At 47.2% G+C, this 26850-nt stretch overlaps 1 protein-coding gene across 1 annotated transcript in view; it reads right to left on the minus strand.

Moving 5' to 3' along the window:
- VSIG10L2 (V-set and immunoglobulin domain containing 10 like 2) overlaps positions 1-26850 on the minus strand; it is a 247992-nt gene that overhangs the window by 14625 nt on the left and 206517 nt on the right. The window contains exons 9-10 of the mRNA XM_085647401.1: positions 21968-22090; positions 13888-13912 (exon numbers count right to left, since the gene is read on the minus strand). Coding sequence (XP_085503527.1) covers positions 13888-13912; positions 21968-22090 — 148 coding nt within the window. The remainder of the gene's footprint in view (positions 1-13887; positions 13913-21967; positions 22091-26850) is intronic.

Consider the following 26850-nt stretch of genomic DNA (forward strand, 5'->3'; position numbering starts at 1 on the left):
TGATGGAGACGGCAGAAGCCGGCCATAAGCGGCAAATGGAGGAGTGGAATGCTACAGCCTCGTTTTCGCCACAAAGTCAGTATCACCGACATGATGATGAAGACAACCCCCAGTCCAAAGACTCAGTCGCCACCAAAGTTCAACCACAAAGTATCCATGGATGTCGGGGAACAGACTTAGCGGCACCGGAGCTGAAAGGGGATGCAGTCTGCGATGAGGCCAGTACAATGATCAAAACTGCCATAAATAAATCAAGACTGAGTTCCCAATGTGTGACCTACTCGACCACAGTGTAGGCCCGAAGCAGTGGTCAGCATAGGTCCACAGCCACGTGTCGTTGGCACGCAATGCACAGAGTTAGTGACACCAGAGCAGTTGTTGGCAGTGTTCGATCACCTCCGTAACGATGATCCTTTTTTCCTCCAGACCCAAACGCGTCTTTCTCTTACACCTCTCCTTGCGTGCAATGATATGAACTCTGCCATACATAACTTAAGACTCAGTTCCACATGTGTGACCTACTTGACCACTGTGTAGGCCGGAGGCAGCGGTCAGCGCCGGCCAACCGCTGTTCAGCAAGCTCCTCCTGGAACTATAACACACAACGTTGAAATGGCATGTGGGGATGACTTGTGGTTGACGGAGGGAGAAGCACCAGAGCTAAGAGCGTGTTCAGCCAGCGACGATGCCATGTCCTGCCTGGTACGGACTGGATTGGATTGTTGTGAGGCCTGCTGGACCGCAGTGTAGGCTGAAGGCGTAGTCATCAAGGGCCCCCAGAAATGTGTGGTTGGGATACTATGCACAGACTTGGTGTCACCACATCGGAGGGAGTATAGTGATTTAAACTCTGCATTGATATGTGTACTCGGCCATCATGTAATCAAGACTTCCAAATGTGTGACCTACTTGACCGTAGTGTAGGCCGGAGGCAGCGGCAGAGTACATCAACGAGAAAGGAATACAGCGGGCCTGTGTCACGGAGGCCGTGATGGTCTGAGGAGGCTGCCAAGGTCACGAGCCTAGGTCTTGGAGCTTGTGCCGGCATGTGGTGGGCCCTCTTTGACACACGCCGGTGTCATCAGGTGATCAGTGAAGCCTGGCTGCGCGGGGGCGGGCAAGACGGGTTCAAGTACCAGCGACCCGGGGTGCAGCATGCGCACAGGATGGCAGGCAACACCACACACGGCGTCAGCCTCGTGGCAGGGTGGGAGGCACCGCCCTGGCAGACACATTGGGCATTCCGGAAGAGATCCATGCCCAAAGCGATGTGCTTTTTATTCACACCCCTACGCTGGCCTGGCATATGCCTGGCCAGCCCACTCTGCACACGCTTACAGGGGGGCATCACAAGCTACATTTCCGCGATCTTCCCCACTGGCTGGGGTGACATGGTTGCGTCCACTGTCCACTACACTCCAAACACCAGCAGTGCATGTAGGCATGGATATGTCTGTGGTCTGCATACTGCAGTCTGTCCAGCACAACTCCGCCACACTTGGCATTGTATACATTCTAATTCATGGGTCACTTGCCTCCTTCACACATGCCTGGTTCCCACCTCTCCCGACATTCCGCTATTGTGTGGCTGAGGTGCCAGGCCTTTGAAGGCTCATGTACATGGCTAGCCCAGGTTGCCACAGTAATTTGTGCTATCGTGTCTTGTGGGTGGGCATGTTGTTTGGCATGTTGTATGTGATTTTGTAACATGTGCATTGCCAGAGTTACGAGTTGCATGATTGTGGAGTTGAGGTGCATGGTGTGTTAATTTGGTACTTAACAATGAGCAGTGCATTCCCATAGGTGCCATCCTGGAAGCGCTGGTTGATTATGGACTGTCGAAAGATGAAGGAATCATGCACACTGCCTGGGTAGTTGGTGACGACATTGGTGAAGAGTCCCCGGTGGTCCACTATTGCCTGCACATTGGTGGAATGTGTGTGCTTTCTGTTGTGGTAATTGTGTGCAGTGTCGGCAGGGGGCACAAGTAGGACATGTGTGCTGTCAATTACCCCCAACATGGGTGGGAATCCAGCTATGGCGTATAGTCCTTGCTTGGTCTCCGGCTGTTTCTCTGCATTGTGGGGGACGTATAGGTACTGGGGTACCAAGCTGATGATGGCATCCAGGACGGGTGTGAGGAACTTGGGTGGGGCTGGCTGTGAGACTCCTCCGACTCTGGCGGTTGTTGGTTGCAAGGTACCAGAGGCCAACAGGTGCAGCACAGCCAGCAGCTTTGTCTGCGGAGGGATGTTGGTTGTCCGCTGTGTTGGTACTGTCAGCCTGTGGGCAATGATGGTCAGGATGCGGAGGATGGTTGTCCTTTTGAGCCTGTAGTGGGCAATGACATTGTCTGGTGTTAGGTCTGTGAGGCTGGTGCATTTCCTGAAGGTCCGCTGTCTTTGTCCACGATTGCCTCTGTGGTGGTCTGCGGTGGCGGGGGGGGGGGCGGGGGGTTTATGGCAGGGTGGCGGTCCTGGAGGTGGTGGCAGTGGGTGTTGTGGCCCTGTTGGGGCTCCTAGCTGCATGACCAGTGGCTCCATGGCATCTGTTGGTCTTCAGGTGTGGCTGTGGGCTGGGCTCCCTTTTCTGGTGCAGGTTGTCATCCGACTTTGCACCAGGTCAGAGCAGGTGTTAGTTTCCTGCTGCTCACGCACCTTATCGCCTGTTTTGTGGTCTTATCGCCAATCTGGCTGGTCGTTGAGAATGTTGAGGTGTGGTGTTGTCGCGGCTTTATGCCCGGGAACGCGTACTCTGCATCTCATTAGCCATAGTTGCCGGGGTCAAGTCAAAGAAAGCTTTATTTGACTTATTTTTTAACAGTCATAAAAGCCCATAAAAAGACAGTAAAACATGTTATCACAGTATTAAACAATTCTAAAAACAATACTCTTGTAGAAACATTAAAATGTCAGATGTTATTGAAGCAACAGCCATAGAATCATAAAAACATCAAAAAGGCTCTTTATGTTTAGTCTTCATTTGTTAAATATGACTTCCTTTGGAGGAGTACCTTCTTAAGAAACATAGCTATGCCCAAAGCAATTTGTTCGTTCTCCACCATCTGAAGTCTAATTAATGCAGGACGGCATTGCCGCAATCCCTGTGATTTTAAAAACAGTAAAATCCATGCTTTCCTCAACATGGCATAACATTTACAAAATAAAACCAAATGGATTGAGGACTGGGTGGAAAGATTGTCACATGGACAGAGAGGCAGCTCCCATGACCAGTCATTGGTTTGTGGGAGGGTCACGAGACTGTGGAAATATTCAATCTAAACCAGGTCAATAGCCGTCTGTCAAAACTACCTGGTACAAATGTGAGGTAAGGTTCCATATGTGTAGCAGTTATCATTAGCTGATGTTGCCTTACAGTGGGTTTTAGGATTTCTCCTGATATTCTTACTATGCCCAATGATTTAAGACATTCCCTTTTCAAGGCCTTTCTGGAAATCGCCTGCAAGGCAGTAGGGTCGGTAACGTATTCCGGATGCCCAATATCCTTCATAAAATCACAGATATATTTAATCAGGGGATCTTCAATACCCCGTACAGCTTTAGGCAGTCCTGTATAATTTCCCTATTTAGCTTTGTCTGATCGTTTGACCAAATCCTATGCCATAAGAGGACAGGTTCTACTTTAATAAGGTTTGAGATGTAGGGAAGACCTAATTATTCATGGCAGGCAAAAGAGGGAGCACTAGGTGGCACCGATGGTAAATATCTTAAAAAAGAGTTTTCAACAATTTGCATGGGAAGGATATCAGCGAAGGCCCATACTCCCACCCCATACATTGCGTTAGCAGTGCACTTGGCCTTATAGAATGGAACATGCTAGGCTGGGGGCTTCCTACCTAAATTTCCTGAGAATGACACCACTGCAGCTGTAGTCTTGATGAATGACAGTTTTTTGCGAGAATAGCTTGTACCCACAAGTCCCTTTGGTTAAATAAAATACCTAGGTAGGAAAAGCTTTTTGTCTGAGCTAGTTTTTGACAGTCCATAAACATAGTTTCATTCTTTGTACCCCATGGCCACATCTCATAGGAAAAGTCTTGGAGATATTAGTGCTTAGCCCCAAATCTTTCATAAAAACATTAAAACTATCGAGAACCTTCTGTAGACCTATTTGGGTTCTAGACATTAAAACTGCATCATCCGCATAAAGGAGCGCAGGAATGGGACGTTCATTCACGGTAGGGAAATCTTGGTTATTCATAAGGAGGGTTTGGCACATACCATTAGTGTACAAATTAAAAAGGAAGGGGGCCAGGACACAGCCTTGCCGCACCCCCTTCTTAACAGGAAAAGCAAGAGTGAGCTCACCTGCCGACCCAAAGAGCACCCTCGCCGATGCATCTTTGTACAGGCACCTCAAAAAGAAAATAATATGGGGATCAACCCGACTGCTACAATTACCTCCCAAAGTCTGTCATGTCTTACTGAGTCAGAAGGGCCGCGGTGAGGTCAACGAACGCCAGATCAAAGCGGCCTTGCTTGACTCAGATATATTTACCAAGCCAGAAGGACAGGTTTAGGCTCTGCTCGATGGTCCTTAGGCCTTCTCTAAAACCGTATTGGATGTCTGAAAGAACTGAGTTTTCTTCTGCCCAGGCTTGCAGACGTTCCGGAATAACCCGCCCTACAACCTTAACTATCGAGTCTATTAAAGAGATCGGTCTATAGCACCTGGGGTCATCTCGGTCCCCTTTTTTAAAAATTGGAACTATGATGGATTCCATAGTTGCCGGGGTCATCTGTGGTGATGTTTTTTGCATATGCTTTCGCAGGTAAACTGGTGGTATCGGCTGTTAGCACCAGCTTGTGAATGGGGCGATGAATTTATCGCGACTTTGGCTGCGATAAAGTGCTGATAACTTGGCGATAGATCCTTGAGAATATGCCCCTTTGTTTCCGTCATGTCCAGTTATGGTAGTTGGATGATGACGTCCTGAGGACACCCCTCAAATACTTTGGGATTGAAAGGTTGACAACTCCCCCCCCCCACGATTGGTTGACAACTAAACAGAACAGATTGCACATTTATTGGAACTTCCCAATGCCTTTCTGAGCCAATGATATCATACAATCATTGGGGATTGTATAGTGTCTTTGTGTGTTAGTTGATGTTAATATAATCACCATGTGAGCACTGCATTGTCTGCACTACACATGTACATTTTTTTATTTACCATTTTCATGATGATCAGCAATACAATATACCAGCTCCAGTCCACTGTTAAACACGGTAGTACAATGTCATTATACATTTCAGTAAATGAATGATAGATATCTCCACTGTATTATACATATTCAGATCCTCATAGCAACAGTTCCACATTATGGAGTCCTGTGAACCATAGATTAGAGTGCCTTTACCTACGAGGCAGTCAGCTCGCAATACGTGAACCATTCTTATGCATAATTGTCATATCCCCATTTCGTACGTGTCATGCAGGTGTCAGCAAGTCAACCTATACCCACAGGTACCAGCCCGTCTTCGAGCCGAGTGGCAGGTTGTGAGTGTGCCATCGCGGTGTATTGTTTAAAAGGGCCCCAAATGTCTCGAGGGTGAGATGTGCTGGGCAAAGTGGAGGCGTATAAATCGTATTTGATGTTGCAGTATGCCAAACTAGTTAGCCAGGCTTTGCGCTTTGGTGCAGTTTTACGTCCCCACAGGAGCGCTATTTCCCTTTTGGCCAGTAGTAAACTCAAGGCTGTAAATTTCCTGACTGACTTTGGAATGTTTTTTACGTACCCTAACATGGCCACTTCCGGAGTGGGGATGAGGTCTATGCCCATCATCTCCCCTAGTGTGTGGTATATGTCAGTCCAGAACATGCTGATCTTGCTGCAGGTCCAAGCAAGGTGCGCAAAATCTGCATGTGGGGAGTTACATTTTAGGCAGCAGTGGGGTCTGTCTGGGTCTAGTGTATGTGTCTGCTTGGGTGTGATGTAAATTCTGCGGAGGAACTTAAAGTGGAGGAGTTTGTTGCGGCTATTTAGGGAGACCGCCTTAGTCTGTTGGCAGCACGCTTCCCATTGCTCATCAGTGATTAGGTGACCCAAATCTACCTCCCAGGCACACCGCACAGTGGCATCATTGACTGGAATTATCTCTGCACATGACCTGCATAACTTGGAGATCAGGTGGGTCCCAGTGGTGCTATCCATGACCATGGATAATGGAGTGAACGGGCATGGTTCGATTGGGAAACCAGGGATTCCAGATCACAAAGTGGCTCGTAGTCGGGACAGTACAAATGTATCCATGAATGATGCCTCGCTAAACTTATCTTCAGCAGAGACTGAAAACGCTTGGCCATCAATGTAAAGGTCCCCTATAGTATTCAAGTCAAAGCGAGAGAGGGTGCGCTGAACTAACCTCTCTCCAGTAATGGGACTCCAGCGTGGATTCGGAAGCCATAGGCACGGGGAGTACAGAATCGGCGATCCCAGTATCCTGTCCAGTTTTAGCCAGGCCAAGCTGGTGGTTGAAACCGCCTGAATGTCTAGAGGGTCTTGAGGGTAGCCCAGGGGTAAAATTGTGTTTAGTGTGTCCGGCAAGACTAAATCAGCCTCTGGACGTAAATAGGGAATCCTGCAATCAGGGTGGAACCAGGAGTGAGCATAGCTGCACTGGGCAACCAAATAATACAGCTGAAAATTAGGAGCTCCAAAGCCACCCCTGTGATAGAGGAGTGTCATGACCTCCCAACGGAGCCTGGGGCGCTTGCCCCCCAAGTCAGCCGAATGAGGTGAGTGTTTATGGATTTGAAGAATTAGTTCGGTAACGGAATAGGTATAATATTAAATAAATAGAGGAATTTCGGCAAGACGATAATTTTAATCAGCGCGATACGCCCGGCAATCGAGAGTGGGAGTCTGAGCCACCTGTCCACCTGCTTTTCTAGTGAATGAATTGCCGTGCCATAATTTGAACTAATGAGTTCGGTGGTGTCTAAGTGGATATTGATCCCTATATATTTGACCGAGTCCGAGCACCAGGTTAATGGGAATTCACATTCCCTTCTAATCGTACCAGTTGTGAGGGGAAATATCACAGATTTGTGTCAATTTATCCCATGACCTGAGAAGCCGCCGAATCTAATGATCTCACAAAGTAGTTGGTCTAAATTATTTAGGGGGTCCCGAACATATAAAATAATATCATCCACATATAAGGACACCAACAGTGGCCCTGTGTTAAATTGGATCCCTCTATGTAGATGACGCTCTTGAAAATGACAAACGAGTGGGTTCATTGCAAGGATGAAGAGCAAAGGGGACAAGGGGCAGCCCTGCCTGGTACCACAGGATTGTGTGAAGGAATGAGATAGTGTACTGTTTAAGCGCAGTCTGGCAGTAGGGGCCGAGTACAGCAGCGCCGTGAGCTTGATGAAGCCAAAGGGCATGCCCAGCCTGCACATAACCATCCATATAAACTGCCATTCTAGGAAATTTAATGCTTTCTCCGCATCCAGCTTGACAGCCGCGGCTGGTGTATCTGGGTTAATTCTGTGCACAACGGTAAAGAGAGTACGCAGGTTTAGGGAAGTAGACCTATGGGGCACAAACCCCGACTGGGCGGGAGAAATTATTTTGTCCAACAGCAGCGTGAGACGTACAGAGATCGTTTTTGCTAATATTTTATAATCAAAATTCATCAGTGATAATGGCCTATACGATCCGCATTGCAGTGGATCCTTGCCGGGTTTCGGCAATAAGACGATCACCACTTCTCGCAGCGTTGGAGGTAACTGGTTATGTTCTAGGGATTATGATAGACTTCTATGAGCTTCGGAGCTATGATGTCTTTGTAGCGTTAATAAAAGTCACCCAAAAAGCCGTCGAGGCCTGTGGCGGAAGAACCGTTCAGCACGTCTATTGCGTCGTTTATTTAGTCTTTTGAGAATGGCTCTGCGAGAAAATTCTGCATATATTTATCCATGTATACCAGTGCGATCTCATCGAAATATTCATCCCGCTCCGCCGAAGTGCGCCCCAATTGAGAGGTGTACAGTCGTTCGTAATATGCCAGTAATGTGTCCCGGATAGTTTATGTGTCTGTGAAGGTAGCCCCAGATTCAGATCGGAGCTCAGTGATGTATGCTGTGGAATACGGGGGTCTAAGCAGTTGTGCTAATGTACGCCCTGGCCTCTCGCCCTCGCCGTACCTGCGTGCCACCGCATACTTGCTGAGGAAGTGTGTTTCTCTGTCAGCAGCTTCCCGAGACTCTAACAGTAGTGCAAGCTGGCGCCGCTCGTCCACGGTGGTATCAGAGGAGCACTGCATCGAGGCATCTACCACAAGTAGTTGCTGTACGATGTTGGCTAGGGTCTTCCTCAGGTCTTTCCGGACCCCAGCGTGTTTGGCGATGGCTATGCCCCGGATACACGCCTTGAAGGCATCCCAGAGCGTTGCCCATATATCAACTGACCGCATGTTAAGTTCAAAGTAGTCATCAATGGCTTATCTAATTTCTGATTCAAAGAGACTATCATTTAGCACCCTGCTCGGGAACCTCCACCGACGTTCCTCTCCAGCCGGCCTGGGAACGCAAAGCTTAAGCAGGACAGGGGCGTGATTGGAGTAGGACCTAGGGAGAATTGCAGATGCAGTGTGCCATGTGATGGGATTAGGGGAGAGTAGCCAGAAATCCAGTCTAGTCTAGGTGTCATGCTGGGCTGAGTAAAGCGTGTACCCCGGGTTTGTCGTGTTACGGATTCTCCAAGTGTCGGAGAGCTGTAACGCGTCACATGTGTCTAACAATACCTGTCGAGCCCGAGGCTATGGCGCACTGGAGGAACCGTCAATGCCACAGTCCAGAAGCAGATTAAAATCCCCACCCAATATCAAACTGCCAGCCCCCATGCGTGTGAGCCTGGTGTCCAGCTCGTGAAAAAAGTCTGGGCAGTCAACGTTCGGGGCATAGACACACACCAGGGTGACCATGTGGCCCATCAGTCTGCTCACTACTATGGTATATCGCCCCTCCTGGTCCACATGAGAGCAAGTCAAGCAGAATGGGAGTCGTTTGTGAATTAAGATCGCAGTGCCCCGAGCATAGGTGCTGTAATTAGAGAAGCAGCGGTGTGCACTCCAGCCTACCGCAAAGTGCGTGGTAGCCGACCTGGGCAAATGAGTCTCCAGCAAAAAGGCTATGTCGATGTTATGCCACTGTATATAATGTAGCACGTGCTTCCGTTTTTTAGGGTTATTAAGACCCTTCACATTCCAAGTCATGAGAACTAGAATCGTATGGTCATCTAGATCAGGACCCACGGACGTTTGCGCCATGTGGTAGTGTAATGGAACTGTAGAATTTGGCGAGTGTAGTTCGAGTGTCATGCCTGGAGCTGGTATTGAAACAACATTTAACGAATCGAAGCTCTTCCCTTCCCCCCGCCCCCCTCCCAACCTCGCGACCCAATTTGCAAGGCAAACAACCAAAGAAACAAGAATCTAATGCATCCTGTAAACCTCCTATTTGGAAATACAAGGCTGTAATCTGATGCATTTTAATCTTCAAGCTACACACCGAGGGGGGAGGCAACGCTCCGGTGGCGTCCAGCAATTTTAGAACAATGTAATGAAACCAAATCTCATACTGTCTCAATTATTATCATAGCATAAGTGAAGCCTAATACCCCTGTTTGCATAACAAAATGGGAAGCCCATGACCACTGCAGGACCGACATAATTATCAATCGTTGGAAAAAAGTTCAACACTGGCAACAGAGCCGCGTGGGGTGGGGAAACGACAGCGCGCTCATCACCTCGCTGGGTTTTCGAGCCCTTATATGATTTGCAAAAGGACTGAGCGTCACTGGGATTGTCAAAGATTCGGGAGCGCCCGTTGATGTCGATCCGCAGTCGCAAGGGGGACAACATTCCGTATTGGAGGCCGAAATTACATAGCGTTGCCTTGACACCATTGAACTTGCGGCGGGCCTCCTGAACCATTAAGGTGAAGTCTGAGCCGAGTGACACGCTTGATCCCTGCCATGTGAGCCCACCACGTTCTCTGTCCAGTCTCAGCGCAGTGTCTCTGTCCCGAAATGTCATGATATGCGCTATGATAGGCCTAGGAGGGCAACCGGGGTTAGGGCACGGGCCCAGCGTTCTATGTGCTCTTTCCACCACAAACCCAGGAGTGAACTTCTCCCTTTCAAAAATGTCGATCAACAGTGATTCCACAAAGATGTCCAGTCTGCCTGTATTCGTCGATTCCGGGAACCCCGTTATTCAAAGATTGTTGCGGCATCCGCACGCCTCCAAATCTTCATTTTTTTAATTGCAATGTCTTTTAAGATCTTTTCCAAGCATTCCAGCTTTTTGTTGATTGAGTGGCCCCGTCTTCGAGGTCTGAAATTCGACCTTCCGCAGTATCCAATTGTTTGTCATTAACATCTAGCTTGGCCCCAAATGTGTCTAGGCGTTTGTCCAGCGCGGCGAACCTGGTATCCAGCGACTTGAACCCAGCCCTGAGCTCCACGAGTAAATCGGGAGTGGAGGAGTCCGTCTCCGGAGCAGCTGACGAATTCTAGCCTCCCTTAGCCATGGTGGTGCTTCGATCTTGTGGCCCTTCTGTAGCAACTGGGAACAAAAGCACTCTCTGTTTAGGATCCTTACTGCCCATATCGGTGCACCCCATGATGATTGAATCGGGCACCACAGGCTGCAGCCGCAGTGTCAGGGAAGGGCATGGACATGCTCAGTTACCCTAGAGCAAGTGCGTTTGGCTCCCGCTATTGACAACGTGCGTGACGAGGGGTTCCGGCCTGTGAGCTCATAGAGGTCCACAAAACGGGATGCTGCTCAGGGACGGTGCAAGAGTGAACGTGGGCACCAAGCAGTTAGGTACAGAGGGGGGAGCACTTCTGCACTGAGAGGGATCAGGGCTGAGCCGTGGAATTGGCAAGGGAGGCCCCCAGGAGTTGTAGGCCCAGGATGGTTTGCGCAGGCAGCCTGATTAAGGATTGCAGAGTTCTGGCAAGACCTTGGGCCGGGGGCGCGCTGGCCCTCCCCGCAGCAACGTGGTGCAGTTGAGTCAGTGCCCCAGCGCGGCCATAGTGTAGGCCCGATGGCAGGAGCTGCCCGCAGTCGCTGCTCCGCTCTGCCCCCAGCAGTCCGCTGTTTGTCCAGGAGGCGGCACAGGGTGTCCCCGATGACTCTGCCTCACCCAGCCTCCGTGCGCAGCTGGTCAGCTGTCTCCGTGGCGTACCCGGGGTCCCTGTCACCCCGGAAGCCTAAGGGAGCGTTTCCTGCATGCTTTGCCCCTGCAGATAACGAGTTGAGGGGGGGGCAACGCGACGGCCGTATTGGTATGGAGGCGGGAGGGGGAGGGAATGGGGAATGGGGCCACACTCACCGCAGTTCGGAGGGAAGTCAGCTGCCTTTCTACGATCAGCTTCATGGGGCTCCGGCACGTCCGTGTGGCAGGCAGCGCGAATGGACCAGCTGGTGCAGCAGGCCGCAGTGGGCTCTGCCTCCCTCAGCTACCGGAGCAGTTTTCAACTGGCTGCAGACAGCTTGTGCGACTGTAAACGGCACAGCCGCTTCTCCGTCAAGCGGGGATCAATCGCCTGGTGTTGCATTGCTCGGGCGAGCAGTAGTGAAGAAGACAGTTGTATATATGCTCGGCTGCCAGACAGAGCTTCAACGCCGCGCGGCCATCTTGGTCGTTGGCTTGGCCCTGCCCCCCACACATTCACATATTTCACCCCATTTTGTATATGTATGAATAAAATGCATGTAGGACAAAAACTCTTAGGGGCCGATTCACAGAAATAACTTAAGACAAAATCCTAAACTTACTACTTGTGGTATTCACAGAAGTTAGGATTTTGTGTTAAGTTTGTCTTAAGACAAACCTAAGACAGACTTAAGACAGACTTAAGACAAAATCCTAACTTAAGTCTGTCTTAAGTCTGTCTTAAATCTGTCTTAAGTCTGTCTTAAGTTTGTCTTAAGTCTGTCTTAAATCTGTCTTAAGTTTGTCTTAAGTCTGTCTTAAGCCTGTCTTAAGTCTGTCTTAAGACAAACTTAAGACAAAATCCTAACTTCTGTGAATACCAAAAGTAGTAAGTTTCGAATTTTGTGTTAAGTTAGTTCTGTGAATCGGGCCCTTACTTTTTCCAGCACTGTGTTTTCTGTAGTAATGTTTCCGCTCAATCAAGTTGATACTAAATGATGTTAAGTAGATAAGAGAGCACTCATACCTACGGATAAGCTCTCTACTTTTGAATGAGTCCCACTTGACAGTCTGTGTAGATTTATATAGCTATTTACCCATGTCCCGTGGGCATTTAGGGTTGTCCTTGTTACAGATATAAAGGGACAAATTTAGCAAAGACTTGCGTCACCCTTGCACCACGCAAGACCAACGCAACTCTTAAGTTAGATTTGCAGATAATGATGTATTGTCTTGCGTGGCCCTGAGTGACTTGATAAAGCGGAAGTAACGCAACGCATTGAAAATCGATGCATTGTGTTACTTTGCCACAGGTAGGCATTCCATGGGTGGAGCGTGGGTGTTCCCACACATCCACCCATGGATTTTGGTGCATTTCCAGATTTACCATTACTGATAAACCTGGAATGCGTAAAAATACTGCACCTTTCCAAGTGAGGCATAATGAGGAGAAATAGCTTTAATTCTCCTAATTTTTCCTCTTTCTATGTGTGCTGCATTTTTCAGCGGACATAGAATGAGGAAAATGCCTCAGCGGATTGAAAAACAATCCTGCTACCAAACGCAGGCACCCTTGCACAATAGTGCAAGGGTGATTGTGTTGGAGCTAGGCAGCACATTGTGCATGAGCACAGGGAAAGGACAGGAATGCCCATATGTGCTGCATGAATTTTTGATAAGTATGCCCTCAAATCCACACTGCTATAGGACAGGATACAATTTCCTTGGCCTGCAATGATCTAATAAAAGAGGTTAGGAAATGGATGCACAGCCATCAGTTGAGGATCATCTGACCCAAGGTTCTCAGATCTAATGCCCGCTACCTCCCCAAGCATATCTTAATATTTCCTCAAGCAAAAGAAATAATCTGCATTACCACTCAAAGACTACTGTCTCATGCTGACTGATTCCCTTATGTTACCAAGCACATATAGTTCCATTCAGGTATGGTTTCCCACAGCCCAAAGGAACTCATAGTAAATTTATTATGCCACAGTTAGAGAGCACCTTGTCTAGATGATGACATTCTGCTTCTCGATCTCAAGAGAAAACAAATGCTAATTGCAATAATGAGGACTTCAAATTTATGTGAGTCGACACACTGTTTCTATGTAAATTTAGAAAATTTGGTTTGCTTCTTCCCAGTTAAAGTCTTGTTTTTTTCTGTGGGAAAAGATTTCCTTTGAGGTTTGAGACTTCACTTTATTTGAAGTCATTAGGTTACAGAAGCAAGACATTGTTACATAATTCCCTTTCCTGTTATAGAGTACGATTTACTATGATTTTAGCCAATAAAGAGTAGCCCTTGATGAACTGAACAGCCGTATCATAAAAGGGTGGTTGGACTGATACCTCAGATGTTGAGCGGAATGCCACCAACAAGCTGTTGGATGGCCTAATGCCCAACATCGTAATGGGGCCCTATGTTGGAATACATAATTTGAACAGAGGCAATTTAAAAATCTCCAATTGGTGCGAGAATATCTAGGCCATACCAATGGCAGAGGTGTCCTACTACTGCTAGTAAAACATTTATTATTGAAGGTTATTTTCTCCTAGTTATAGTGGGAGTATACATGTTGTTTTCACTAAAATGCTGCCCTACCACAAAATAGATAGGCTTTTTGGGGAAGGCGTACAAATAAGACATAGGAGAAAAGAAAAGGAAAGTCACTTGTTATACTTACGGTCTGAAGAACAAGTCGTGTAACCCTGTGGAAGAGAGAAAGTTGATCAATTTGACACTTTTTAAGTCAAAAAGCATGTAATGTCTGAAAAACATTTTTATAAAGGTAGCATTCAACATAGCAGTGCCTGAATCTGAACAAACCCCACTGCCCTCTTGGGCAACCAACCCTTTGGGACATTTTGTAAATACTGTTTTCTCGAACCTACCTCTCTTATTTACAATCACCACCAACAGATGAGACAGTACGTTGTGACTTCTTGTGACTAAAATGTAAATTGCACTCACCATGCAGTTGCCCTATGCATGGCATACACCAATAGGGCTCATGGTGTCACTGATGCAGCAATTTATGTGGTTGCATGTGTCTGCATCAGTTCTTAATCTGGCGTCCTCACTTTACCTCTTCACTGCTTGACCCAAACTGTGTAACATGGCCAAACCAATACATCTCCTTTAAAGTCCTTGAAAATTGGTCAGTTTCACAAAAATCACTAAATACAATACGACGTGCTGTACAAAATGTTGGTCATTTCCTAAATACCATTTCTTTAGGAGAGTGGAAAAATGTAATAGAAATTATATGTTATGAACACCTTCTTTTATACATCGCAATTTTGGGAAAAGGTGTATTTAACCCATCAACTTGGCTATTGTTAGCGTAATGCTCGATGCTGTTATCTGCATTCAAATGAAAAGAATCAAAACCTCTACTTTTGCATATCCTTTAGAGATGATCAGTGCTAGAAAAGCTTACAATCATTATGGGTTGTGAGGATGGTGGAGTGGGAAGACTCAATTATTTGTTGTAGTTCACAACTGCCATCACTTTCCAGCTTTCTGAAACCAACAACACATTATACTAAACATTATTATCTAATGCATTTCAATATGGCCAACCACTTGCAGGGCCAATCACTCAACTTGCAAGGGAGTACCAGAAAGATGGGCAACAACCATCAGACAATCTCCTTGTTGAAAAGGCAAAATGTAGAGGAGGAGCCTAGCGCGCAACCAAGATGGCCGCGTAGGTGCGAGGCTCCCGAGGACCTCCGCGACCTCCTACGTTTATCCTGTCTTCATCCTGCATCGGTTGAGGGGACTGTGTCGGTGAGCCTGAGCCGAGGTGGTACCCGTTTCCCGTTCTCGAATCGGACCTCGGGTGCCGGAGTGAGCACCGATTGAAGTTTGCGGCCTCCTTCGCTCCTGACCCCAGACTCGCGTTTGGGGGCGACCCGGTGGCAAAGTGAACAACAACGGCGGGCTGGGCCTGGCGAGTCGCGTACCCCGCACTTTCACTTTCACTTTCGCGCCCCCTTGCCGTCTTTGCAAGTGGGATCGCGGCGCTCTTTGTGTTGGGGTGGCCTCGCTGGGTGACCCAGCCTGCCTGCCTGCTGTGGCCCGCTCCGCCGTCCTGGGGTGACCCCCCGGACCCCGTGGCCTTGATTGCTTGCCTTTTACTGCGTGGCTGGTGAGGGGGTGAGACCCGCGACGATGGCCACGAAACAAGATGGCGATCGGTTGAAGGGCAAGTCGACCCGGCGTGGTACCGCATATCAGGCCAACATCATGGACCGCTACACCCTCCCGAAAGGATCTCCCGGTGGACCGCACAAGTCCTCTGAGTGCCCTCCGGATGCCCCGGATTTGCCCACAGAGTTGACTCTGCAAGACGTCATGGGCGCCATTGCTGAGATGAAGGCCTGGGTGGGCCAGCGGTTTGACACCTTAGCCCATAAAATCGACGCGATCCTAGTGGATGTCATGCTGGTGAGGGCTGATCTCTCCAAGACCAACGACCGGGTCGATTCTTTGGCCCACACCGCGTCGGGCCTCACGACTGAGGTGGCGGCCCTCCAAACGGAGGTGCGCCGACTTCGTCAGGCGAGTGTGCTTATGGATCGGCGCCTGGAGGATTCCGAGAGTCGGGCCCGGAGGAATAACATCCGCATCATCGGAGTACCCGAGGGACGGGAGGAAGCGGCGGCGGATCTTTTTGTAGAGGACCTGATCGTTACCCATCTCCAGCCTAGGGGACTGAGTAAATTCTTTGCAGTGGAGAGGGCCCACAGAGTTCCCGGGGGAAGGCCGAAGGTCGGAGCCCCTCCGCGGCCTCTCATTGCCCGGATTTTTAACTTTCGGGACAGGGACGCGATCTTGCAAGCCTCCAGACTGCAAGGGCCGATGAAGCTGGAAAATATGGAGGTGAACTTTTATCCCGATTTCACTCAAGCGGTCCAGAAACAGAGACTGAGTTTCCTGGGTGTTAAGCGCCGGCTCCGGGACATGAACTTAAAATACGCCATGCTCTTCCCGGCCAAGCTGCGGGTAGAGGTGGATGGTCGCACGCACTTTTTTGATCGTCCCGAAGCGGCCGGGGACTGGCTGGACACTCTGTCTGGGGGTAGTGCTCGGGATGGTGGGGGGGGGGCGGCGGGAGGAGACGGCCCACTGGATCGGGACTGAGGGGTGGATATTGGACCTCACTCTGGACGATTATGATGCCACTTTCGACCAAAGCTTCTGTCTTTGTTCTTTCCCCTCTTTTGGAGGTTGTGTGGGGTCTAGAAGGGGTGCTCTTTCCTCCTCTAGGGGGTCTAGCTAGTTTCACTATATAGGGGCGACAGGCACACTGCAAGTTGGGGGGGCTGTCTGGGCTCATGCAGGGGTGCAGGGAGGGGGGAGTTTTGTTGGGGTGGGTGGGTTGGGGTGGGGTGTTGTTCGTTTCTACCACAAGGCAAAAACATTGTTGTATCATTTCTAAAGTGCTCTCTGGGGGACGAGTGATGGCTTCTGTTTATGATGGGGGGTAGGGGACTGAGCTTGTTGTCCTGGAATGTTAATGGATTGGGGGACAGGATAAAACGAGGTGTGGTCCTGCAGTTCTTGAAGCGAATCTCGCCCGATATAGTTTTTCTGCAGGAGACACACCTCATTGGCAACTCCTTTTGTGCCATGAATAGACGGGGCTACCGCCTTGTGGCCCATTCGGGCTTCACGTCTGGTTCAAGGGGTGTGAGCATTATGGTGAAGAACTCGCTCCAGTTGGAGATTGATGAGGTGCACCATGACGACAGGGGACGTTACACGGTTTTGGTGGGTAGAATGGAGGGCAGAGTGGTCGTTTTTGTGTCTGTCTATGTCCCGCCGGGGCTGCAGACGACCACCTTTGCGGATCTGGGGCGCCTCCTCCTTGGCCTTCCGGAGGGGATTCTAGTGGTGGGGGGGGACTTTAATGCTGTGGTTTCTGGAACTGTGGATCGTCACCCCCCTAGGGATCTCCCCCGTGCCCAGGCCTGGTTGTCTGGCCTCTTGGACACCTTGGGGCTGGTGGATTGTTGGCGTTTGAAACATCCCACGCAGCTGCAGTACACCTTCCATTCAGGGGCTCATGGTAGTCTCTCACGGCTAGATTATGTCCTGGTTCCGGCGGCGCACGTTGGGAGGATAGGGGAGGTGCGCCATTTGGCACGGGGTATTTCGGACCACTCTCCACTCTTGTTGCACTTTGATATTCTTCCGAGGGGAGAGGGTAGGGTGGTCCCGATTAATCCCTGGTACCTGCGTGACCCCACCATTCGCGCAGAGCTGGTTAAATCCCTTAAGCGCTACTTTGACGAGAATGTGGGGTCTGTGTCATCAGCGATCTCATTGTGGGAGGCGTTCAAGACGGTACTCAGGGGGGAGGCCTTGTCCCTTATTTCCCATTCCCGGAGGCGCGAGCGGGAGGAGGTGACTCGTATTGAAGCGGAGATAACCGAGTTGGAGGGTGATCTAGAATATGGGGTGACGGATGACAAATTACATGTTCTTCGACTCAAGCAATCGGCTTATAAGGCCCTCGTCACGGAGGCGGCCAGGGGCCTCAGTAGAGAGCAACAGGGGAGATTGTATGATGTGGGTGACAAGGCTGGTAAATTGATTGCATGGTTGGACAAAAAGGAGAGAGCGAGTCGAGTTGTCCCGTTGATTGAGAAACAGAATGGTGTGTGTGTCACTGAACCTGAAGAAATTGTCGCCTGCTTTGCAGACTATTTCCGTGGGGTGTATTCCCCGGTGTCCTCCCGCTCTGAAGAGGATTCCCACGCCCTGCTCAGGGATATCGCGCTGCCTTCCCTTTCGGAGGAGGACAGAGTGTCGTTGGACGCTGCTCCAACTTCCGAAGAAATTGCACTCGCCATACGATCAGTCGCTTCCGGCAAGGCCATGGGCCCTAATGGTCTTCCCATCGAGTTGTATAAGTTGCGACCGGATACGCTGGCGCCACATCTCCGTGCTATGTTCCTCGCGGCCCACTCGGCGGGTTCCCTCCCGCTAGACCAGCGTCTAGCTACTATCGTGGTTATCCATAAGGAGGGGAGGCCACGGGACCGGGTCACATCCTATCGGCCTATTTCGTTATTGAATGCAGAACCCAAAATCCTCGCCAAGGTGTTGGCCAATCGGCTGGTCGGCGTAGTGTGTGACTTGATTCACCAGGATCAGTCCGGCTTCATCCCTCATCGCAATACAGCGCTTAACCTGCGGCGTTTGCATGGGGTGCTCGCACGTGTCCCGTTCATACGAGAGCCGGCCATTTTGGCGTCCTTGGACGAAACTATGGCGTTTGACACGCTTGAATGGCCCTATATCTGGGCGACGCTCGCGAAGTTTGGGTTTGGCCCAGGATTCATCAGTTGGGTAAAATTGTTGTACTCTGGCCCGCTGGCGCAGGTCGTGGTCAATGGTAGAGTGTCGGCCTCGTTCGAGCTGGGCAGGGGCACGCGGCAGGGCTGCCCGTTATCGCCGCTCCTTTTCGCGCTCGCTTTGGAGCCCCTGGCGGAGTGGCTGCGGTGGGAACCTTCTATTCGTGGTCTCCGCTGGACCCCCAAGTATGAGGACCGCGTATCTCTATATGCTGACGATATCCTCCTGTACCTGGCTTCCCCACGTAAATCACTGATAGTGCTGGTTGATGTATTGCATTCATTTGGTCTTAACTCCGGCCTTATCATCAACTGGGCTAAATCATGCGTCTATGTTCTCTCTGGGGATGACCCTATCCTTCCGCGGGGCTGTCCTATCCAGATCGCCCCGCGGGGATTTCGGTACCTGGGTGTCTTCATTACCCTGGACGCGGAGGCCCGATATAGTCAGAACTTGCTTCCCCCCCTCCAGCGCCTGAAGGAGGATGTTGCGCGTTGGAGGCGCTTGCCGCTCTCGCCGCTCGGCCGGGCGGCATTGTTTAAGATGATGTCGCTGCCGCGTTTCCTGTACGCTCTGCAGAACACAATGGACGTCGTCCCGGCGCGCTACTTTCGCGAGGTGGAGAGTTTGCAGCGCCGACTGCTCTGGGAGGGTAGACCGCGTATCGCCTTGGCGAAGCTGACGCTCCCGTGGTATGACGGGGGGATCGCCCTTCCGGATATCAAACGGTATTATTGGGCCTCCCAGCTGGCTGCGATTAATCACGGCCTGTACGGGCCCGCTCTAAACCCGGCTTTTGAAATGGATAAGATTTTACTGCCGGGTGGTGATTATAACCGAGCGCTGTACTCTGGCTCGCTTGACGCACGTCTGACGGGCTCCACTCGTGTCATGGTACGAGTGTGGCACGCGGCTAATGTGGCGATGGGGTGGAAAGGTCGTTTGACCCGGGCGTCGCCACTATACGCATCTGAGCAGTTGGGCTCCCTGTGGACCTCGAAGGGCTTTGAAAAGTGGGACATGATAGGCATCAGCAGGGTGGGTGATCTCTGGACGAGGGGGGGATTCAAAACGTTCGAGATGCTACGGACAGAATTCCAGTTGCAGGACAGGGAGTACTTTCGGTATATGCAGATCCATCATGCGCTATGCTCCGTATTCCCGGACGTTGCCTCCATCCCGGAGTATTCCCCTCTGGAGGATAGAGTGCTAGATGGACATGTACCGGACAGCACGATTTCATTGATCTATAAAAAACTTGTCAATGACCGCTCGGGACTGCTGACTAACCTTCGTGAGGCATGGGTGGCCGATGGATTGGAGCTGGATGACGAGGACTGGGTATCGGCGGTGGCCTCCCCGAAAGAGGTGGCCATACCGGCCCGCCTTCGCTTCGTCCAGCTCAAGGTACTCCATAGGGTCTATGTCACGGGGCCAAGGCTACTGCGTATGGGATATGCTGTAGACGGGCTGTGTAAGCGTGGGTGTGGTTCTTTGGGGACCTTTTTCCATATTTTGTGGGAATGCCCGGAGGTGGAGCGATTCTGGCGTGGTGTGCATGAGGTCCTGCGGGTGGTTACGCGTGTGTCGCTGCTGCCCGAAGCGAGGAGATGCCTGTTGAATGTGTGGGAGCCAACCGACTACTCGGTACCACAGACGCGGTGGGTGACTCTGGGATATATGGTGGCCAAACGCGACATAGCTCAACTGTGGGGTTCCCAGAGGTCCCCGACTGTCTCGGCATGGAAGGATAACATGGATTGGTGCATGTTTCGGGAAAAAGTGGTGTATGTCGCGAGAGGTAAGCCTGGGACATGGGTGAACGTATGGGGCCCCTGGAACGCCTACCGCGGGGGAATCTGTACCCCGCCGTTATTGCCCGATCTGTCACCGGCCCCATCCCCTTAGCCAGTCCATCTCCCCGGTCCTGGGCACTGAGTCCACCTAATCCCAGTCTTGCCCTTTTTCCCCCCCTTGCTACTCCTATTGATTGGTAGGGTCCCCCCCGCTAGGGGAGCACATGCTGCTGTTTCCGATTGTGGGTTGCCTTGTGGATTTGTTCTTTTGTTGTTATTTATATTAAAATGAAACCGTTATGTGTGCTCGGATGGTGTGGCTACCACCGCTTCTAACTCCTGTGCATTTCCCTTCGCCGCGGCATGGGCGCTATTGTTTGTATCCAATGCTCCTCTTGTTTGCTAGCGGCCGGCCTGAAGGTTGTAGGCCCATCTCTGTATATTTTTTGAATTTTGTAATAAACGGTTTAAAAAAAAAAAAAAAAAAAAGAAAAGGCAAAATGTGGTGACACAGGGGATAACTGCAGGTATCAAGAAAGGTGAAAGACAGACCTACATTGCCTATGAGTAGGACTTCAATACCGAGCAACAACATACTTCCCTTTCTTGTCCCTTAACAACTCTGCCTCATGCTTTACTGACCTCCACCCAAGCTTCACTGGCTATGGTTCCATTCTAGAGTAGACTTATGTTCTCTAAACCCATTGGATACTCCGACTAATGCTCTGGCCCATGTGCGGAATCATTTTTCTATCGGACTACCCTGAAGCGGCTATAAGCTGACATGCTACCTTTAAACAAATTGACCATAGCAAAATGGAATGACGCAAAAGCCAATCATATACTGCAGAATTTATAGAGCCAGAATGTAACCAGTAAGATTACTAGATGACTCGTGATCATGGGTATCATATTTCACTTCAATATTTCCATCTAAAAATAGGTTAGTGCTCTATACAGTAAACCAAGATATCTACACTCAGAATACGTGGTGTTATTCAACAGTAGATCAGGGTTATAATGTGGGGTACATGGTTAACTGGAGTCTAGTAACCTCAGTAATTAAATCTGAATACATCCAGACCAACATCCAGTTAGTTTGAAATGTGGCGCGTGCTATAACAAACTACCTGTCACCATTTGTAGTAAGTGGATAAAAGGTGTATAGAGCCTAGCATAGCTTATGATTCCTTTTGCCCCAACCTCTTCATCCTTAAAAGAGCGCCACTTGATGGCTATGATCTAGAATAAGTGTGTGAAACATAAATCAAGGTTTGCTGAATCCATGTAAGAGTGTCAGGAAAACCTCTGATGAGATAAATGATGTATGTTTTAAGTCATTGTATGTAAATGTAGCTCAAGGGCAAATCTTGAGAATCTGGTATGGATTTGGTTCTCATGGGCCTATGTTGGACGCCAGTCATCTAGAATGGCTATCTGACATCTCTGTATTTGTGTTTCCTTAATTTTAGTGATCTAACACTCATCTTAAGAAGCTGAACTGCCACTCTGTGGCCCACTGTGGCCTTTAGAAATTGATGCCTAAATGAGAGGTCGGGCAGGGTGCTGTCTTGGCTATGAATGTTTTTTTTTACTCACTTGGGTTATTTTCTCGGTTCCTGATGACGTACTGGAATACCAGAAGCATAGCCACTGCAGCAACTAGCATGCCTCCAACACCAGCCCCGATGACAGCTGGATAAGCATTAAAAGGAGGATCCGCTGCAAAGGAACAAGTCAGATTCAAGTAAAACATAGCTCTATAAAGCCTCTTTAAAATCTTTAAAATGCAAAAAAGTATTGATGGGATGTTGTGGGGGTCCTCTGTTTTAACCTACTCTATAGAATCACTTGTATTTTATCATCATCGAGAACTAATTAGTAAACATTAATTACATTGATTATCCATCCCACCCACAGCAAATTGGACGAGTAGGCATCAACTTGCTGGGGTGTCCTTTGCTGCTATGCATATATTTTAACATTGTTTTCAGATTCAGTTTTCATCAAAACAGGATTGGAGCTACCAGATCAATCAAATAATAAATCCAACAAGCAGTCAGTTTTTAAACAAACAGATCATTCATCCTTGCAATATCATAGAGTAGATTATCACATTAAAAGTAACCTGCATACTAGACCAAATCATACATTAGTTATGTTGTCCACAGTGAACCAATGAAGATTTAACTTGTCATGTGAATATTTAAAACATCATCATTTTAACCATCATATCTAACACAATAATTCACTCCCTTTCCTTGCATTTGCCTTTTACATTGGCAACATAAGACTCATCCACGAGAAACTACCTCTCGAGCATCTGCTTACATGTAAGCTCAATGAATCACTGACTCTTAATTGTGATAACTTGTAACAAGGGATTTAACATACAAAAACATCACATCTTCAAATGATAGGGAGAGAAGCATTAAGTACACTGTGGTTTCAATTTATTTGTATTCTTTGCATATCCTATTCCTTTTATTCCATAGGATACTAGACCATGTAATCTCAAAATATCCATCTGGAAATGTTTATTATTGAACTGAGTGGGCTTCAGCACACAATTCCAGCAATAATAATTTTTACCATATACCTGTTTACAATGAGCACTACAGGAGCTTTACTAACTTAATTTCCTTTAACCAAAAATCAGCCAAAATATCTATATGTTAAGAATGATCAAATCCTTAAAAAATCTTCAAACTTACTAAGTTAAATTTCTATTCAACCTCTAGTCCCAGCGTATTTGGTGCAAGCATACTTAAGGTTGGATTAGCCACTTTTTAAATAGATATGTTGTAGGTAGATAATAAGCACATGATTTGCTGGCTAGTACATTTAATTATATTTTGAATTTCATAACAAAGTCTGCATTGCTGATTGGTGGCACAGTCATACATGGTCTTCCCATCGAATCCACCCTGAACCGTAGTGCGAAACCAAGTTATACATAATGTGGTGCAAATTTTAGCACAGTTCCTTTCAAATCCATCCTTAGATTATGTCATTCTGAGGTTGCAGTGTTTCGCTCATAATTACCGACTCACCACACTTGCACATTATCTGTCATCTTCTGCACAGTTCCCAGATTTTATTACAGAAATTCAGTTTCAAGAGCAAATGGATCAAAAGTTACTTAAAACAATGTCCCACATTTTGCACGCACTAACATGCCCTTTGCTGTGCAGTGGCAGGCCACCATTCAGTTGGACATTGCTGTATTTAGGTGTTACGCCGATACTGATAGAGTGAAAACTTTGCCTATGTAGTGTTAACAGGTGTACCAATGTTCAAATAATGAAGTAATACTGCAACACATTGTGCAGTATTGTGACTCATAATTTGTTTTTTTGTTACATAATTTAGTTCACACCATTACATAATTTGGTCCTCCCCTTGTCACATAATTCCAGTGTCCCTTTCTTAAATATAGTGTCTTCCTGGGCATACGCTCAATGGGGAATGAGCTGTGTCTTCTCTGAAAACCCCATGATGGACCACAGACACCGGCAGACTTTTATCTCTGCTCCACACTTTGGCCAAGTGGCATTTTAGCTTTAGATGATTGAAATAAAGGAAGCACCATCAGCTTTTGGCATTGACATTAAAAGAATGTATACTCACAGCCTTCAATTCCATACTTCCCCCAATCAATTACACAGTGAATTCTGTAGTTCAAAGTCCAATAATTTAGATATCCCAGTTTAAAAATGAACCTGTACTCATTTTTTCCCCCAACCAAATACTAGCATAATCTTTTAATAATGAGCAGATATTGTAATGCAGTTTTGTGCTACATAATTTTAGAGACGTTTTTAAGACCTGTCAGCCTTAGGGTGATCTTCCCCCAAACTATTTGCCTTTTCTCCTCTTTTTTTGATGAATTTCTTTTTCTTGGCTTTAGGAATCTGTGCACTTTACTACTGCTAACCAGTGCTAAAGTGCTTGCACTGTCTCTTTTAAACATAGCAACATTGGGGTACACACAATTGGCACATTAAATTCATTTGTGAGCCCCTAGTAAAGTGGTAGTACATGTACCTAAGACCTGTAAAGTAAATGCTGCTAGTAAGCCTTCAGCACTTATTGTGTTACCCAATGAGGTAGCCATTGCAACCTGTGTTTGAAGTTTTAAACTGCCATTTTGACTTGGCAAAATAAATCTTTTGCCAAGCCTAAACCTTCCTTTTTAATACATATAAATCACCTGTAGTGTACACCCTAAATAGCCCATAGGGCAGGGCCCATTGTATTTAAAAAGTTGTACATGCACTTTTATGTTGACAAAACTCTCAAATCAAGTTTAAGTCAATACTGAAAATGCCACTTTTAGAAAGTTTACAATTTCTTTCCCTAACCATTTGGTACTTGCAGCCTGTTTCTTGGGTCACATGACAAGGTGAAGTTGGCAGTTGGTCTTTGTGTATTCTTCCCAAACAGCATCATATTGGAAAGCAAGGGTGTGAACAGGATGGGAAATCCTGGCTTGATCAGTGGTGGGCAGCCGGGGCGGAACTGTTTGCTTCTTTTCCAAGATGGCCACTCGCAGCCTCGCAATGCTGGTGCAAGCGAAGGCTTTGAAACCATCTTCAATTTTACATATTGTTTTCTTCTACTGGGAAACACAGAGCGGCACACCAACTCCTTAAACTCCAGTTTATTGGCTCAGTGGGACGACGTGTTTCAGCTACAACTTAGCCTTTGTCAAGTTAGCAAGCATGCTCCCATTGCATAGAAATAAAGTCTTTTGTTTATGGACATAGAAGTTACAACTTTGCAGTTGTACAATTGAATACATTCATTTAAATAGCCAAAATATTTCATAGATCTCTACGTTTTATTTATATATACCAAATTAATTTCATTTGGAATGCACGTGTGAGAGTAAATTTTCATTGCAGGCTAAGGATTGGCTGCGTAGACATAGAAGTCGTAATACTGCATTGAATTAAATCATCTGGCAAGTTCATTCACTCAGCACAATATTTTGTTGCGATGCGGCCACATTGAGCTCATCCATTATTCATTTTTTGATAAATGAATTTTGTCAATGCAACGAAGAATGAACTACAACTTTCATTGTTAAATACGGGCCATATCATTTCTCGCATCCATGAATTCAGCACCACATTATTATTCATATATCAATAATTCAAAATGACTTACATTCAATCAGATCATCATTAATATGATTCATGTAGCCCTTCAGTATCTACCATTAATGCTCAAAATTGGGCAATGGGAACATAGTAAACTATGATGACGATCCTTCTCCTACTTTTTCGCTAATTCCTGGAACATCCTTCCCCTCCACTTCCGGAAAACTTCCTAGCTCACGGAATTTAGAAAGGGACTCAAGACCTAGCTCTTCAACTGATCTCATGAAGAACCTAGCTCCTGGATTCCCTCATGGGTGATTTGCAGCGATCTACAAATCCAAATTGACTGCCTGATTGAGTCACAGGCTTTGCAAATTCAAAACACCTTTGTACCTGAGACCCCACATACATTAAAGCTACATCATTTGATATTAGGTAAAGTGTTTTGTGAACATTATTTGATCTTGTTTATTGCTTCGACTTGGTCGGACATATAAATTCAGCATGAATCAAAACTAAGTAACAGTCCTGCTTGAAAATATTTTAGGTCTAGATGAGATAGCGGATGGAACTGACAAGAATCAAGCCAAGAAGAGTCAAGTTTCACCTAAAGCGTAGTCAAATAAAATCAATTGAATAAAAGACATACTGCCCTTGGCAAAACCAGGAAAACTGTAACCTGCACATAGCCTTTACAACTTCTACGCCAAAATCTTAAGAACGAAGCAATGGTGACTAGTTCATATGTTTTATAACAACCTCTTTTGTATCACTACGAACATGACAATATTAGAAATACAATTTCTTTGTGATAAGGCACCATGCCCTTTGTGCACAAATCTGTGAGCAGAAGTGTGCAAGTTAAGTCTCAGGGCAGAAACATGCGTTTATCACTGTGCATAGAAATGTGGGTTACTAAGTTTTACCTTTAGGAATTTGGAATAATCTTGGCAATCCTAACATTTCTGAGGGCTGATGCCAGGATATCTACTCCACATGTCTGTTCCCAATTTTTCCAAGAGAAACAGTGCTTGAGAAATTAGCTTTATTTAACATGTTTTGTTTTGAAAAGTATAACATTTAAATTATATATTTTTCTTAGATTATAATTTTATATTTTTTTTGGGAGTGTAAATTGTATTGAATGAGTTGGAAGTTTGGTTATAAGATGTGAATTTTATTATTTATACATTTTGAATAGATTTAATGATTGAAAAAAATTACCAAATATAAAATTGAATCTAGATTTTTTAACTTTTAAATAATGTATATAAATTTATATTTTACTTAAAAATATATTTAATAGAAAAAAATTCCAAAAACGTTTTTCAATTGACATTTATTAATAGAAATTGATTTGTTAACATTTAATTTCTA

The sequence above is a fragment of the Triturus cristatus genome, chromosome 3_2 (assembly GCF_964204655.1).
Source record: "Triturus cristatus chromosome 3_2, aTriCri1.1, whole genome shotgun sequence".
Lineage (NCBI taxonomy): Eukaryota > Metazoa > Chordata > Amphibia > Caudata > Salamandridae > Triturus > Triturus cristatus.